Raw genomic sequence first — 16,332 nt, forward strand, 5'->3', positions numbered from 1 at the left:
TATTCGATCACCTTACTCTCTTAGATTGAAATGATCTAAAATACATGAAGGTGTGTCAAAAATGGACTAAGTTATCGAATTTAAATGATGTCACATCTGAGTTTTATGTATTGAGGAACATTTTGAGCTCATAATTATTGACAATTATGATTTTCGCTCAAATCACTAGTTTCAATAAGCTTAGAGTAAAATGTATAGACTGTTAAAAAAATCAATTGGGATTTTAAAAGGTTGTGTGTAAAGTTTAGTACCTCCTAGTGGTACAAAAAAAAAACCTTCATTCATTGAAAATAACATTGATTTGCGTAATTGGGCAAAATATGTGAACCATCATACCAATGTTAATTTTTATAAAAATTCATAGGTCGAGAAATTTGTACTTCTTTTACATAGCGGAATCCATACCTGGTAGTCTCCGTCATGTTTGTCGGGCATCTTGCTTCTACGCTGTGCTCATTTGGCACTGTTTTTTTGTTTGCATTAGACAATACAGTGCGATCTAGTGGTCTCCTGTTGCACAATGTACCTTTAAAGAGAGCATGAACCCCCCCTCCCCAATTTTTTTTTTTACATAATTGTCTTCCTGCTATATTTTGGTCAATAACCCAAATTTTTATTTATTCATGATGAGTTGTCTGTGACACTGGTTGGGAAATGTAACTGCTGAAGCTATTGTACATGATGTATATTCAGGAAAACTATGTTTAATTCTCCATCTTGTTCTTCATGTATATATTTTCTAAGAATCCATGGATTTAATGTAAAAATGCTCCCCAAAAGCCATCAAAAAGTATTTGCATACCTATTTAGCTCTTTCTCATACACATATTATAGTTAAAGATTGTCTGCGAATGCTATAGAACTGTAAGCTATTTTGTTGCAGGAGTACATTTTTAGTTGCTGTGGAAAGAATCCTAGGTAGTGATGACTGATAACAGGTCACTTGTTATTTTTAAAAAAGTTTCAAACGAAGGCAACAGTACGTAAAAAAAGTATTTGTGCCCAAAGAGCCTTCCAAGGCATGATCTTCATAGATAAACAGGCCAAGAGGGGAGGACAGCAGGAGTATACTAATCTCTTGCTGCTTCCTCTTCCTCCTCGTGTACTTCCTGTGAGACATGTCGACAGCCGAGTACTAGATCTCCTTAATTAAACCGGCACAAATTGACGCTTGGCTATACGGGGTAGCATGGAAAAAACCTTAAAAGACAAGAACTTGTCTTGCTAAATGAATGATTACATCTGCAGAGCTACATGGAACGCCTGTCTTTTATGTGTGGGAGTCTTGCTCACTAATTAAAGCTTATGTGGGACAAGGAACCAACTTAAAAACTAAATCTGGATTTTATTGGCACACTCTCCTTAAGCAGCCAGAATATAGGTCATAATCTAATATAAAAAGACTGCTCAATAATTCATCAGAACTGATTAAAAGACTTCTATCGGTGCAGACACTGTCCGTGAGAAAAGATGCGGGCAGTCGAAATGAGCATTAGCGCAGCATTCAAGTTCCTTTTTGATGGATTTGTATAGGACAATAGAAGCCGTACTTTTTGGGGGGAGTGAGGCACTCCTGTCTTTTCTTAGCTTGTGTTTGTGTGTGTGAGACCCTAGCTTGTATAAGTTTGTGTGGCCGACCGTTCTTTTTAAATATGAAAACAACAATCTGTTAGCCTGAAGGCACCAGTTTATTATTCACTGACATATGTAAATGAATAATTTCTTCACCCAAAGAAAAGACTGCTCCTTCTCGCATTTGTTTCAGTTTGGAAGATGAATGTCTACTTTGCACCGTTCTGATCATGTTCAGATCTTTTCAAAGGCTCGACACATCCGACCCAAAAATTTGTTTTGCAAAGTCGATTAATGAAGACAACCGCAAACTAATCTTAACAATTCCCTGGACTAACACGTGAATAGATTTCTTTCGCAACACACTCTTGAGATGGATCGGATATATATATTGGCAAACGCTTTTAGAGTCGTGCCGTGGTTGTGCCATCAATATTCTTCTACTGTCTTTCTACTTTAAATGCCAGCTAATCATGTGTAATTTTGGACCACATTGTGGAGGATAAAAGTGAAAGAACGTTCACAGAGATAAGAAAATGAAGCTGTAAAGCCCGCACAAGAAAATGCTGACTGCCAAGTGCTTAAACTCAAGATAACTGATAACTGACGACAACTTCAACTTACAGAGATATCGACAAAGTCAGAAAATGACGGTGGTTTTGTAGCAGTTTTATGTGAACAGGACACAGATTTAGTGTTATGGTGTTGTCAAGAATATTCCTTTATTAAAGGTGGGGTGCGTTGTTGAGGTGTCCTTAAAAAGTTGAAATTGTATATGTTGTAACAATGCCCTACTAAGTTTAAAAAGCCCTTATGCTTTATTTTTCCACTGCACCAATCTGCTTTTATCTACTTTTATCAGAGCTGTTTGGAGCGGAGCACATTAGGTTTGACAATAGGGGTTGGGAGTGATGAGGCTTCGTTGTTGAGATTGCAAATGACTGAAAGACTCAGTCATTTGAGTGATCAGGATGAAAAAATAGCAGTAAATGACTAGCCAAAGTTGAAGACTATCCTATCCCCAATTCAGGGGCTCTGGCATTCCAAAGACGTAAAAACACTGCCGGATAAGTCTGTCAGTGACCGCCAGCTCAAGCTACTAAATTCCAAAGCAGCCACCCGACGTTTTTGAGAAGATCTGCTCTTGTTCTTTACTGTGGAGTCTTTGTATTCCGAGGATAGACCCACCTGAGGCTTAAATAAGAAATACAACTTGTAAAACATAGAGGTAAAAAACAATTTTGGATTTGTTCTTCGTATTAGCATTTATATAGTGACGTTCATTTCATAAATTAGTGCTGTCTTTCATACAATGGTTTGCAAAACATATGGCAGTAATCATTTATGCATGTACAAAATTCAGAGGTGTATTAATTTCAGATGAATAAGTTCATGTGTTAAGCAAACCCAATTGCAAAATAAAAGATCTGGAGAGGGATGGGCACCACCAAGTGGTGGAGGAATGAAGCTTCATTAAGCACTATTGTTATTTTTTTGACTCCTCCAAATGGTATTGTTGGGTGAAGAAACATAACTCATGTTCACTGTACTAGGCTTTATTTTTCAATCAAGAGCCATCTGAAGAACCTAAAAAATAATTATTCTCATAGCTTCATGCCATTTCATTTTCCGATCACGTTCTTCATGTCCCAACACAATATTTGTCTTGGTGTTCAACTAAACCATTTCTGTCCTAAACTATAAGATGCAGGAGAAACACAACTGATTTTCATTGCGCTGGCATTTGTTTATCAACCAAGAGCTATCTACATAACCTAAAAAAATATTCTCATATCTTCATAAAGCTTCATTTTCCGTTCATTCTAGCTGTTCCAAAACCACGTTTGTCTCGGTGTTCCAATAAACCATTTCCGTCCGCAACTAAATCCAGCGTCGGCACTTCCACATGTAAATCACAAAAGACCCCGTCGGGAGACTTCCTCAGGATTGTAAAACACATGTTCAAAGGAGTTGATGCTGTCATGGCAGCTTTTACTGGCGTACGCTCTTCTCAGATATATGATGTTGTCCTTTCATTTGTAAGCCATGCATATGAGCTACGTATAAGCAGACTTGATAGAAGCCACTTATTGGTTTAGCGCTGGGGGTTGTTGGCGATGAAAGTGCAGACAATTTAATGCGACTGTACATCTGGAGAGAACGTATAATTTACCCGATTGGGCTGGTTCCCCTTTTGAGTCAGCTGAGCAATTTTTGCCAATCTACACATGCACAAATACTCAGTTTACTAAAGGGAATTATGAGCCACAGTAAAACAGATTAAGATGAATTCTGTTTTTTTGTGCACTATTAGACATTGCTGTTTTATCTTTTATTTACAATGGGTAGATGTTTTTAACCGATAGACCAGTTTTTTTCACATCTTCCTAAGCGAAAACATTTTTAGGCAGCAAATGTCAAATGGGGCACCGGCTTCTAAAGCCTCTTTAAAGGCTCTCTAACCCCCTTGTAACCTTTTGTTTTTCTCGTTCCCCCTTTTAAACAGCAAACGGGCAGACATCAGGTCGGCGTAGCACAGCGGAGAAGAGAAAGAAGGGGCTCCCGTGGAGTACATATACTTTGACATTGCTGCCTTTCCCCCTTCAATTGCTGTAAGTTCTCTGAGCTCAACCACCCATATCAGTCCTAATGTACCCTGCATCTCCCTCTCAATTTTAGGCAAAATATATTCAAACCCGCATGATTTAAAGATGTGTCGTTTAATTAATCCTGAAGGCAAGTGCGTGATGTGATAAAGCTGTGTTGTTTAAAAAAATCTTTATTTACTCTTCAAAATGTTGTCATTTGTCCTCTTCTCAATTAATTAAAGTTATCTTTTTACTAATTGGCTGATGATGGAGACAGACGGTAGGATTCAAGTTTACGAGACGTGTCCCTTCATTGAATTTTTTTCTTCTTCTCATACTTTATTAATTTTGGTTCAGAGGGATATGGCATAACAAGTAGTACATCTGACAGGCTGAATGGTAATTCAGTTGATTGGCTCTTGACCTTTAATGTTAGGGATCGACCGAAATGGGCTTTTCAGGATCGATACTGATTATTAGTATTTAGATGAGGCCGATGACCGATATTTGGAGCCGATATTCGTTTAATGTAAAAGCTTGAAAATAGAAATAAAGAATATTTGTTAAAAATGTAATAAATCTTTAAAAGCTTTATTATTGGAAACATTTTACAGTGAATAAATTACAATTTCAACACAACAAACATGACTAATCTTTCACTTAAACAAAAGACCAACCGTGCAGGAATTGAAATTAGGGTCAGCAGCAACACATATAAAGGTAGATAAAACTTAAATCTACAGTATCTATCTATCCTGGTCATATCCCTCGAGAGGGGTGACCGACAGCAAGACAAAAACATACACAAAAACAAGAAAAAAAGTAGCAAAAAAAAACACAAAATATTTGACCATGGCCAACTCATATGCCCAAACACCCAAACAAGTTAAGCACCTCTGCACCCAAGTTAGTCATGCTTTCGTCCCTCCAGATGAAACGGGACACGAGAAAGCGGCAAGTGACATGGCCGGTCAGGGTGACACAACACACTCTTCTGTTCAACAGCAGGGCCCGACAGCTTTTACTGGTTTACCCCTGCCGCATCAAACAGGTGCCCTGCCCATCCCTTAGAACGCGTCCAAACATCCCACTATCCTTTCACAACACCTCTCCACTCATCCCTATCACCAACAAGAGCTCTAGCTACTACATTTAGACCTCTTTCCTCCAGTGCACTCATAACACTATCCACCCACGTCAATCGCGGCCTTCCTCTTGGTCTCCTTCCATTTACTTCTGCTCTGTAGATCCTCTGAATCATTCGCTTCTCATCCTTCCTCTCAATGTGCCCAAACCAACCAAGTACTCTCTTATCCACAAACTTGCTCAGTTCCATTACTACTCTCGGTCTGTCGCTGACAATTTCAATCTATCCAATCGTGTCACTCCTAACATAACTAACACTTCATCTCAATCACATTTAATTTACTCCTCAAATCTGCGTTCAGGCTCCAAGTCTCTGCACCATACAACACAGTCGGCACAATCACACTATCATACAGTGCTCTTTTAACATCCATACTCATTCACTTGTAACTCATCACTCTTCTGAGAGCACCTAAAACGTTGCTTCCTTGATTCACTTTGTGCAATACCTAACACTCCATTCCACCAACTGCAGCCACATCACAACCCAAGTACCTAAAGCTTTCAACTTCTTACAGCACCTATCCATTCAACCTTATTTCCAACGCCATGCCCACTCCCATCACATTCAACACTTCATCACCCTACTCTTGCCAAACATTTACACATAACTTAAAGCTATCACACAGTCTTCCAAATTCCAATACCAACCTTCTCAATGTTTCCTCAGAATCAGCCACAAGTGCTGTGTGATCTGCAAACAACAACTGACTTACCTGCCACACCGTTCCACTGTTAACCATCATCTCTACACCTCTGCCAAATAATCTTGCATTCACCTCTCTCACCACACCATCCATATACACATTAAACAGCCATGGTGACATCACACAGCCCTGTCTCACACCAGTCAACACAGGGAACCACAAACTTGTCTCACTCCCAACTCTTACACATGCTCTGCTGTTCACATAAAAACTCTTCAATACTTCCAACAACTTTCCATCCACTCCATACATTACCTTACAACACCTCTCATTCGACTATGTCATTTCTAGGTCCATGAAAGCCAAGTCTTACTGCAAACACCTGATCCACACATCCTCTTCCTTTCCTGAAACCACCCTGCTCGTCCATCACCACCTCATCTGTTGTTCCTCTCACTCTCTTAATCTAGACTCTTCCGTACAGCTTACCCGGCACGAACAACAAACTGATACCTCTCGAATTGCTACATTTATACTTATCACCTTTACAATGGCACCACGCATGCACTACACCAATCAACAGGAACCACACCACTTAAAAAGCATACATTCAACAAGCGTACTAACCAGTCAATCATAGCCGTGCCACCTTTTTTTCAAGCATTCAGCAGTACAACCGTCCAACCCAGTTGCCTTCCCTCCTTTCATTTCTTTGACTGCCTCTTGCACCTATCATGCTTCCACAGGCTTTACATTTAAAACACCCAACATGGGCATTCTCCCCATACCACTGATCGTCTCACTTCTCTTCCACCCTCCACATTCAGCAACTCCTCAAAATACTCTGCCCATCTCTTCCCGACTGCACTACCACTAACCAGCAATCTACCGTCCCTATCTTATACCTTCGCTTCCTTTCCAGACTCGCTCTTTATTACTCTTTTCACTTTTTCCAGAACACTTTTCTCTTTTCCTCAAAGTTCACTCCTATCTTACGACACCATTTATCATTTGCTTTCCTTCTTGCTGCTTCCACTACCGCTTTTACCAAACATTTCTTCACTTTATACCTTTCATCACCACTCTTATCTTGCAGCCACTCCTCGAAGGCACATCTCTTCTCTGTCACAGCCTCCGAGCCTCATCATTCCACCATTCACTTCCTTTCCTAATACCTTAACCAACTTTTTTCATTCCACACACTTCTTTTGCACTCCTCTTTAAACCACTTCCATTCCATTTCCACATTCTCCACTTTTCTTCTACATATTTGTTCATACTCTTTCCCTATCGTCTCTTTAAACTCTCTCTCCTTTTCTGCCTTATTTAACTCTGACATTTTCACCTCTTCCCTCACACTCTTCCTAAAACTAGCCCTCCAGGATGCATCTATTCTCAGTTTTCCTTCCATATAAAAATCATCAGACATACCACTCACCTCTGTAAACATGCACAATCAACAATATACTTCTTATCCCTTTCTTTACCACCAAATAATCCATCAGTGCTCTGTCCACCATCTCACCACCATCCACTTTGCCGAAAGTACACTTATTCACGTCCCTCTTTTTAAACAATGTGTGTTTGCAATCACCAACTCATTTTCCACACATAACTCAATCAATTTCTTCTCACTCTCACTTTTTCCTGGTACTCCTTATCTACCAACCAAATTTTCAACCATTCCATCACCCACTTTAGCATTCAGGTCACCTAGATTCCTGAAACTTTTTACAGTAAATCACAATTTGAACACAACTAACATGACTGATCTTTCACTAAAATCAAAGACAACAGTGCTGGAAAATAAATTAGCCGTAGCAGTAACTTGTATAAAGGTACATATAAAAAAATAGCTCCCTGATTTGTTTTTTTACAATAAATAGATAATAATGTCAATACAACCAACATGTCTTAAATTAACTCAAAACAAAAAGTGCATAGAGGTTTCAGCGAAGCTGGCGAATGGAAAGGTGTGGGCACTCCTGTTTTAGAGCCAGATTAATGAACCTATGTTATGGTAAGAGAACTAACCACTTTAGCGTGCTTTTTCTGCTCTCCCACAACCACAAATACATACACCTTATTGACGAACCTTTGTTATAATAAGAGCTAATATAGCAGTTGTTTTTCTCTAAAATAAGTGGAGGAAAGATGATTTGTTGGAGCAAGAGTCTCAGGTGGTGGCGTCCGTGACTTAATAATAATCTGCAAAACAAAACAAAAAACAATGCAGATCTGTCAAACTCCCAAATATAATCGGTCAACTCTTAGTAAATACCAATGTTAATGTGAATGATTAATTTTCCTTTATTGTTAACATCCTGATCAACACTTTAGTTATGGTTGGACCCTCAAAATTTGAAACGTGACAAAATTCTAACCATAAATCGTCATTTCTTTTTTAAATGGACACTTGTAAATAAAATGTCTTGAAGACGATGGCACCTGTGATCGACAAAACGATCAAATCTCCCTCAAATTACAATGCTACGGCGGTGAAGGTTTGCAGAAGTAAGACATTATATCCTAACATAAAAGAGAGTCACAGACAAATAGGTGCAATTCTACCGGGAGAAACGCAAAAGTGTGTGATAGACAGGAGACTGGTTGGAATGGGTAGAAGAAGATATGATAGAATAGTCTATAGGCAGTGGATCAGGAATCAGATTCAGATTCACTTTATTGTCATTCGTGTACACGTGCATACAGAACGAAATGTCGATACATCTGACCCGCAGAGTTTCCTTGAGCGTCAGCCGGGATAGATAAGATTAACCATGTCTTCGTCAGAATTTTAGCGCAGCAGTTCGTCATCTCACGGTTCGATGTTTCTAAATGGTCCAGTTTATTGTCCAGAGAGCGAACGTTGGAGAGGAAAATGGATGGGAGAGGCGTTTTGAAGGGTTTAGCCTTAGCCTTTAGCCTAGCGGTTAGCCCGGCCCGACAACCTCGCTTCAAGCCAAAACCTCAGCCTCAGAAGAAAGATTCAAAAGAAGCAAAATTCATGACGCTACAAAACGTAAACATACAATAAATTGTAGAAAGAGGAGTTCACATGGCTATTAGCAGACGACGCAACGCAAACATTGCATGAATGAAGATGAGTAAATACAGGTACATACTGATGGCAGATGGAAAACAGCGATGTCTTATACATGCAATGAATGTTTTAAGTAGATTCATAATAAACTTCTGTCATATATTCTGATCGTCAATCCTTAATACTTTGCAACAATGGGTTTTTATCGATGAGTCGTCTTCTTGTGTTTCAAGTGGTGAAAAATGGGGCAGGCAACTTTTCAGAGTTGTCTGCCCTGGTGTCTGGTAACTTTTCGTCATGAGTTTCAGACACTGCTATACGGGGAAGGAAGAAGTTTTTTAGATGCGATCGGGTCGAGTATTGAAGAAAAGAGCACTGAATAAATGACATGTAGTACAACTAAAAGCATATATATGAAGACCTTGCAATTTTCTCTGCTGGAGTGACCAGGATGGATTGGATAAGACATAAGATCATCGGAGGGACAGTCAAGGTTAGCTGCTTTGGGAGGAAAGTTAGAGAGCCAATTTACGTAGATGCTTCGGATGCATCCATAGTAGAGATTCTGATCATAGCAAAGGACGTTTGATAATTACATATGAAAGGAAACAAGTGGAAGAGAAGAGGCACATATGTTACATAGGTTGTTGGTACACTTCTAAGCCTGTATCAATGTGCTGAGAACATACAACAAATACACCCTTAATAAAGATAGGCATTAATGGTGTGATTTAATTTGCTTTACCCAGTGATTATGTTTGCTGTGATTTTTTTTCCCTTCAGAGGTGTTGAACTGCACTTTGATGATCCTTAGCTAGCTATAGAAACATTTGTTATTCTGCCACAACGGTTGACAAAATATTCAACAGTCTATTCGCCTCAAAAAAACAGCTTGAATATTCAATAACAGATCAATAGTAGTTTTTATTTCGAGTTTGATTAATGTCTCTGTCTTCATTCCACTGTGTTTACTATCAAGTGCAGAAACAGTCTGTGTTTGAATTCCAACTGTGTTGTATTGAGCGCCCCAAGTATGGCGCTTTTATGACAGTTGCCTGTGATCAATAACCATCCCATCTCTTGCGTTGATTGTAGTGCAGCCTCCCTCAGTCTGAGGCTATGAGACGGAGAGAAGAGGCCCAGGCTGCACCATCATGCTACTTCTGAGACAAGGGGATGAGAATCTGGCCCATAAAACACAAGGTAAGATGCATGGAGTGTATTTTGTCGCAGCCTTGCCCCAGCTTGTGATCTGGCGCTTCTTATCTCTGCCGTACCTATTGGACCACTGTATCACTCAGTGATGGATGGTTTGAAGCCCTACAGCCCTCTTGCTTCTCTATCTCGCTCTTTGCTCAAATGTTAGGATCAAGGTTCAAGGTGGAATTTAGAGCCAAGCTCTTTAATCCCGGGTTTTCAGGGCAATGTGCACTTTGATCAATGCCCCTCCACCTGATCCAGCAACTATCGACCCCTTCCTTTGTTTGCATGACGTTCAGCCACTGATTAGGCAGTTAAAGGATTTGTCGAGTGTGCACACATTAAGATCTGCGTCGTGTGGCCTTGCACTGCCTTGTCTTTTTTTCCCAACTCATGTGCAGATTGAAAGAATGACAAAATCTTTTGTGCAATATAACAGAATTATTCTTTGCCTAGGTCCAAATTGTGCAGATTGAGTTGGAAAGTGGTCACTATCACAGCAGCGCTTTTTTTTCCCTCACACATTGATCCCTTAATCCTTGGTGCTTCACTTAAGAAGAAATAGCTCTTTGTTTTTTAAGTTATTTATTAATTTGATGACAATACTTCTCTCTAGTGTCCTCCCACTATTTATCAGCTGCAATGTACAGAAAATTGAGTCTCTGCAGAGGAATACGAGTTATATCATGCTCTCCTTTTAAACAGAGGACATCAGTTGTCGGAGTTTTCACAAATAACAGACAAAGCAACAATGGCGCTGTTGCACCCTTCCTCCTTTTATGTAATAGACTGCGTTGGCCGGCTGCTATGGGACAGTATGGCGCAGTAATGAAGTGCCGCTGCCTCGGCCCCTTCTGTCGTTAGCTGAAAGTCACACTGCTCGATCGACGAGTGCTGACGTTGCAGCTCGCCTACTACCACCTTACATCATGAGACATTACCATATAGATAAGTACTCGCTCCTGTAAGGAGAAAAAATGGCACTAACTGTGGCATTTTATACCAATAGGTCCGGTGAGATCATTTGGTCCCCAAACGGTGTCGCCCTGTCGAGTAATTTTACAGTCAGAACTTTGTAATTAAGTCAGGCAGATTTTTTTTTTTCCTCCTTGATCTGCTACCTTATCGTGGTGGAGGAGTTTGTGTGTCCCAATGATCCTAGGAGCTATGTTGTCGGGAGCTTTAAGCCCCTCGTAGGGTCACCCATGGCAAACAGGTCCTAAGGTGAGTGGCCAGACAAAACGCAGATCAGAAGACCCCTGATGAGAAGACAAAACTTTGGTCCTCGAATTCCCTCGCCCGGACGCGGGTTACCGGGGCCCCCTTCTGGAGCCAGGCCTGGAGGTGGGGTCCGCTGGCGAGCGCCTGGTGGCCGGACCCTTACCCACGGGGGCCGGCCGGGCACAGCCCGAAGGGACGACGTGGGACCCTCTTCCCATGGGCTCACCACCTGTAGGAGGGGCTGTAGGAGAAAATGTAGGTTCGATAATCTTTTAAGTCTTCTTACGTGATTTAATAAAGTGCACCGGAGCTTGCCATGAGGGGGAGCCTTTTATTTCGTCATCCCAAAGAAACTCAGAGAACTCCAGACATAACAACGCTTTTATAGCTTCAGTTTGAGTACAACCCAAAAGGCGGCCCTAGTCCACAGTAACAACAGGAAGATGCTGTCATACCCTTATTAGGACATGTTGTTCGCCTCAGTTTGCTCAGAGGGACCTTGCACAGCGCGACCTTGCAGGTCCCATGCCCTTTTAGGGAAACTCAACTGTCTTGCCAAGGATCTTCTCGAATGATGTCAACATTCCCTCACTACTGTAAGCAATGTAAGCAAGTCTTTCTACATTTCCAAATGTATGCAACTCTATTCTACAAATGCAAGTCTATTTTCCACAACATATCCCCCCTTTGGGAGTTTATAACTCCCACTTTGAATGGAAATTAAAATTGAAAAATCAATACAGGGTAGTGGTAAAATATCTTAAATCATAGCTACACGGACAGAATTATCGGAATCAAAATAAAAATAAAAATCCTGGCGGTCAGCCTGCTGCGATTATCCCAACTCTTGTTATTCATGTTTCGATAACAAAAAACCCCAACACTCCAAACATCTGACCCATGCACTAACCCCCCCTTCATTTACCTTTATCCGTACATACTGGATTATACACGTAGACCGTCGACGGTTGATCGGTACGTGATAAAGGTAAATGAATAAATGAACTGATAAGTGATAACAAATTTTGGTAACAGTCGTTGATGCATTTCAAGATGAGTGCATGATTGGATAGTGATACAGTATACACATCGGCCTTTGGCCTGACCCCCGTGAACATTTTGAAGACCATGCATTGTCTTATTCGTCAACGGGTGTCGTGAAGTCAGATGTTGGAGTGAGTGTTCATCCCAGCAGGCATCACGCGCAGTTTCCATGCAGCCAAAAACCCGGAAGCGACGATGCATCCTGACCATCCTAGACAGCAGCTTACTCCCCGGCAGTGTGACATACCAACAAGAGAATCACAATTAGAAAACAACATATTTGTAGCTATTATTCCTAGCGCTATTGTGTGTTGTGTGTCAACCGAAAGTACTATTAAATATTTCATTTAGTCCAGATCATCGTATGTGTCCATTCCCTCAGATGCTCCATCATCTAGTGTAGGTTTTCCCGACCGTTGATGCCGCCAGATAAAAATCATGACGTTCTCCTATTGTACTAAAGGCCTTGTTAGTGTAATAAATAAAACGTCGTTGGTTGTAATAAATCAATAAATGTAATTAATCCATTCTGCGGTCTTATCCGGAGTTATCCAGATAAATATTGAATATAGAATATGAACACCTGCTTTCTAGCCCACCAGTCTAAATGGGAAATTGACATATAACCATCTCACTTAATTTCATCTTATTTCTATTTCATTTTTTTTTTTTTTTTTTTTTTTACCAAACCAACTAACTCTACTATTTTAGCTTCGCCTACTTAATGTGAAATTGACGTGCATTGATCTACAACAGGTTTTCTCATAACAATGCCTTCATCTCACACTAATCTATCCCAATTCACTCAATTGGATTTTTCCCTCGTCTTTACATTCCTTAATTCTCCAATTTTTTACTGTAAACCGAAACATTTTTATTAATTTTCTGTTACTACTCCATCTTTTCATGGTGATATTCTGGCATTAACTTAAAGCATCTAAAATAACCCAAACATAATTTTTCTAAACTTTTCACCCCTAAATTCATCGTTGTCCAACTGAAAAACAGGTGCGCAGAGAGCTGGGTAGCAGCCAAGGGAGGGGGTCCGTGGCGCGACGATCCCCGGCTACAGAAACTGGCTTTTGGGACAGGGAACGGGAGATCGACAGACGGGTCGGTGCAGCGTCTGCCGTCATTCGGACCCTGTACCGGTCCGTTGTGGTGAAGAGGGAGCTGAGCCGAAAGGCAAAGCTCTCGATCTACCGGTCGATCTACGTTCCTACCCTCACCTATGGTCATGAACTTTGGGTCATGACCGAAAGAACTCGATCCCGGATACAAGTGGCCGAAATGAGTTTCCTCCGCAGGGTGGCTGGGTTCTCCCTTAGAGATAAGCTGAGAAGCTCAGTCATCCGGGAGGGACTTGGTGTAGAGCCACTGCTCCTCCGTGTTGAGAGGAGCCAGTTGAGGTGGCTCGGGCATCTAATAAGGATGCCTCCTGGACGCCTCCCTCGGGAGGTGTTCCGGGCATGTCCCACCCGGGGGCGGCCCAGGACACGTTGGAGAGACTATGTCTCTCGGCTGGCTTGGGAACGCCTCGGGGTCCCGTCGGATGAGCTGGAGGAGGTGGCTGGGGATAGGGACGTCTGGGCTTCCCTTTTAACGCTGCTGCCCCCGCGACCCGACCTCGGATAAGCGGAAGACAATGGATGGATGGATGGATGGAGATTTTTTTTTATAAGCCATATACCTCTAGTGGGAGATGGCTAATGTCAAAAACATACTTCCCAACCTGACACCGAACAATAAGCCAACAGCACAACAAGGGCTGAGTTGCTGCCATGCAAGCCTTCATCAGCAGAGAGGCCCAATAGCATCATATGTATCGATATCAGTCATTCTTAACTATCTTTTGCCACTCACATCTATCCTTAGCACCCTTGCATTCATTTGATTAACCAACCTCACATCCATAGCAGGTTTCACCCCATCCATCCAACCATATTTGGGCGTTCCTCTCATTCTATTTCCCACCACTTCTGCACTGCATACTCTTTTAATCAACCTTCATCAATTTTTTTCCATACAGGGAGTGCAGAATTATTAGGCAAGTTGTATTTTTGAGGATTAATTTTATTATTGAACAACAACCATGTTCTTAATGAACCCAAAAGTCTCATTAATATCAAAGCTGAATATTTTGGAAGTTGGAGTGGGGCTTTTTTAGTTTTAGCTATTTTAGGAGGATATCTGTGTGTGCAGGTGACTATTACTGTGCATAATTATTAGGCAATTTAACAAAAAACAAATGTATACCCATTTCAATTATTTATTTTCATCAGGGAAACCAATATAACAGCTCAACATTCACAAATATACATTTTTGACATTCAAAAACAAAACAAAAACAAATCAGTGACCAATGTAGCCACCTTTCTTTGCAAGGACACTCAAAAGCCTGCCATCCATGGATTCTGTCAGTGCTTTGATCTGTTCACGATCAACATTGCGTGCAGCAGCAACCACAGCCTCCCAGACACTGTTCAGAGAGGTGTACTGTTTTCCCTCCTTGTAAATCTCACATTTGATGAGGGACCACAGGTTCTCTATGGGGTTCAGATCAGGTGAACAAGGTGGCCATGTCATTAGTTTTTCTTCTTTTAGACCCTTTCTTGCCAGCCACGCTGTAGAGTACTTGAATGCGTGTGATGGAGCGTTGTCCTGCATGAAAATCATGTTTTTCTTGAAGGATGCGGACTTCTTCCTGTACCACTGCTTGAAGAAGGTGTCTTCCAGAAACTGGCAGTAGGACTGGGAGTTGAGCTTGAGTCCATCCTCAACCCGAAAAGGCCCCACAAGCTCATCTTTGACGATACCAGCCCATACCAGTACCCCACCTCCACCTTGCTGGCGTCTGAGGCGGACTGGAACTCTCTGACCTTTACCGATCCAGCCACGGGCCCATCCATCTGGCCCATCAAGACTCACTTTCATTTCATCAGTCCATAAAACCTTAGAAAAATCCGTCTTGAGATTTTTCTTGGCCCAGTCTTGACGTTTCAGCTTTTGTGTCTTGTTCAGTGGTGGTCGTTTTTCAGCCTTTCTTACCTTGGCCATGTCTCTGAGTATTGCACACCTTGTGCTTTGGGCACTCCAGTGATGTTGCAGCTCTGAAATATGGCAAAACTGGTGGCAAGTGGCATCTTGGCAGCTGTACGCTTGACTTTTCTCAGTTCACGGGCAGTTATTTTGCGCCTTGGTTTTTCTACACGCTTCTTGCGACCCTGTTGACTATTTTGAATGTAACGCTTGATTGTTCGATGATCACGCTTCAGAAGCTTGGCAATTTTAAGAGTGCTGCATCCCTCTGCAAGATATCTCACTATTTTTGACTTTTCATAGCCTGTCAAGTCCCTCTTTTGACCCATTTTGCCAAAGGAAAGGAAGTTGCCTAATAATTATGCACACCTGATATAGGGTGTTGATGTCATTAGACCACACCCCTTCTCATTACAGAGATGCACATCACCTGATATGCTTAACTGGTAGTAGGCTTTCGAGCCTATACAGCTTGGAGTAAGACAACATGCATAAAGAGGATGATGTGGTCAAAATACTCATTTGCCTAATAATTCTGCACTCCCTGTATGTCCTAACCGTGTTAGAAGATTTTTATTAAGCATCTCAGCTATCTTTCTCACCACATCGGTTCTTCTTACTTCCTCATTCCTTAACCTATCCAGTCGTGTCACTCCACTCATTCTACACAAACATCTCATTTCAAAGACAACCTATTACGCTAATTTACTCTCAAACCCTATACCTCTGAGCCATATATCACTGTTGTAACCCCACACCTTCATACAATGCTCGCTTTGCATCCATTCGCAGATCTTGAACAATTTATCCACCACATCCATTGCCTTGCACC

At 41.3% G+C, this 16,332-nt stretch overlaps 1 protein-coding gene across 3 annotated transcripts in view; it reads left to right on the plus strand.

Annotated features, from left to right (window-relative positions):
- grin2ba (glutamate receptor, ionotropic, N-methyl D-aspartate 2B, genome duplicate a) overlaps nucleotides 1-16,332 on the plus strand; it is a 211,578-nt gene that overhangs the window by 3,678 nt on the left and 191,568 nt on the right. For 2 of the 3 annotated variants that reach the window (XR_015849466.1, XM_088326013.1), the window contains exons 2-3: nucleotides 4,079-4,184; nucleotides 10,092-10,199. Coding sequence is in view for 2 of the 3 variants with exons in the window: in XM_088326013.1 (XP_088182139.1) it covers nucleotides 10,173-10,199 (27 nt within the window). In the remaining variant the exon portion in view is untranslated. The remainder of the gene's footprint in view (nucleotides 1-4,078; nucleotides 4,185-10,091; nucleotides 10,200-16,332) is intronic. The other variant, XM_088326026.1, reaches the window with a different exon arrangement.

This window comes from Urocampus carinirostris, chromosome 1 (assembly GCF_059441175.1).
Source record: "Urocampus carinirostris isolate Australia breed hairy pipefish chromosome 1, RoL_Ucar_1.0, whole genome shotgun sequence".
Classification (NCBI taxonomy): domain Eukaryota; kingdom Metazoa; phylum Chordata; class Actinopteri; order Syngnathiformes; family Syngnathidae; genus Urocampus; species Urocampus carinirostris.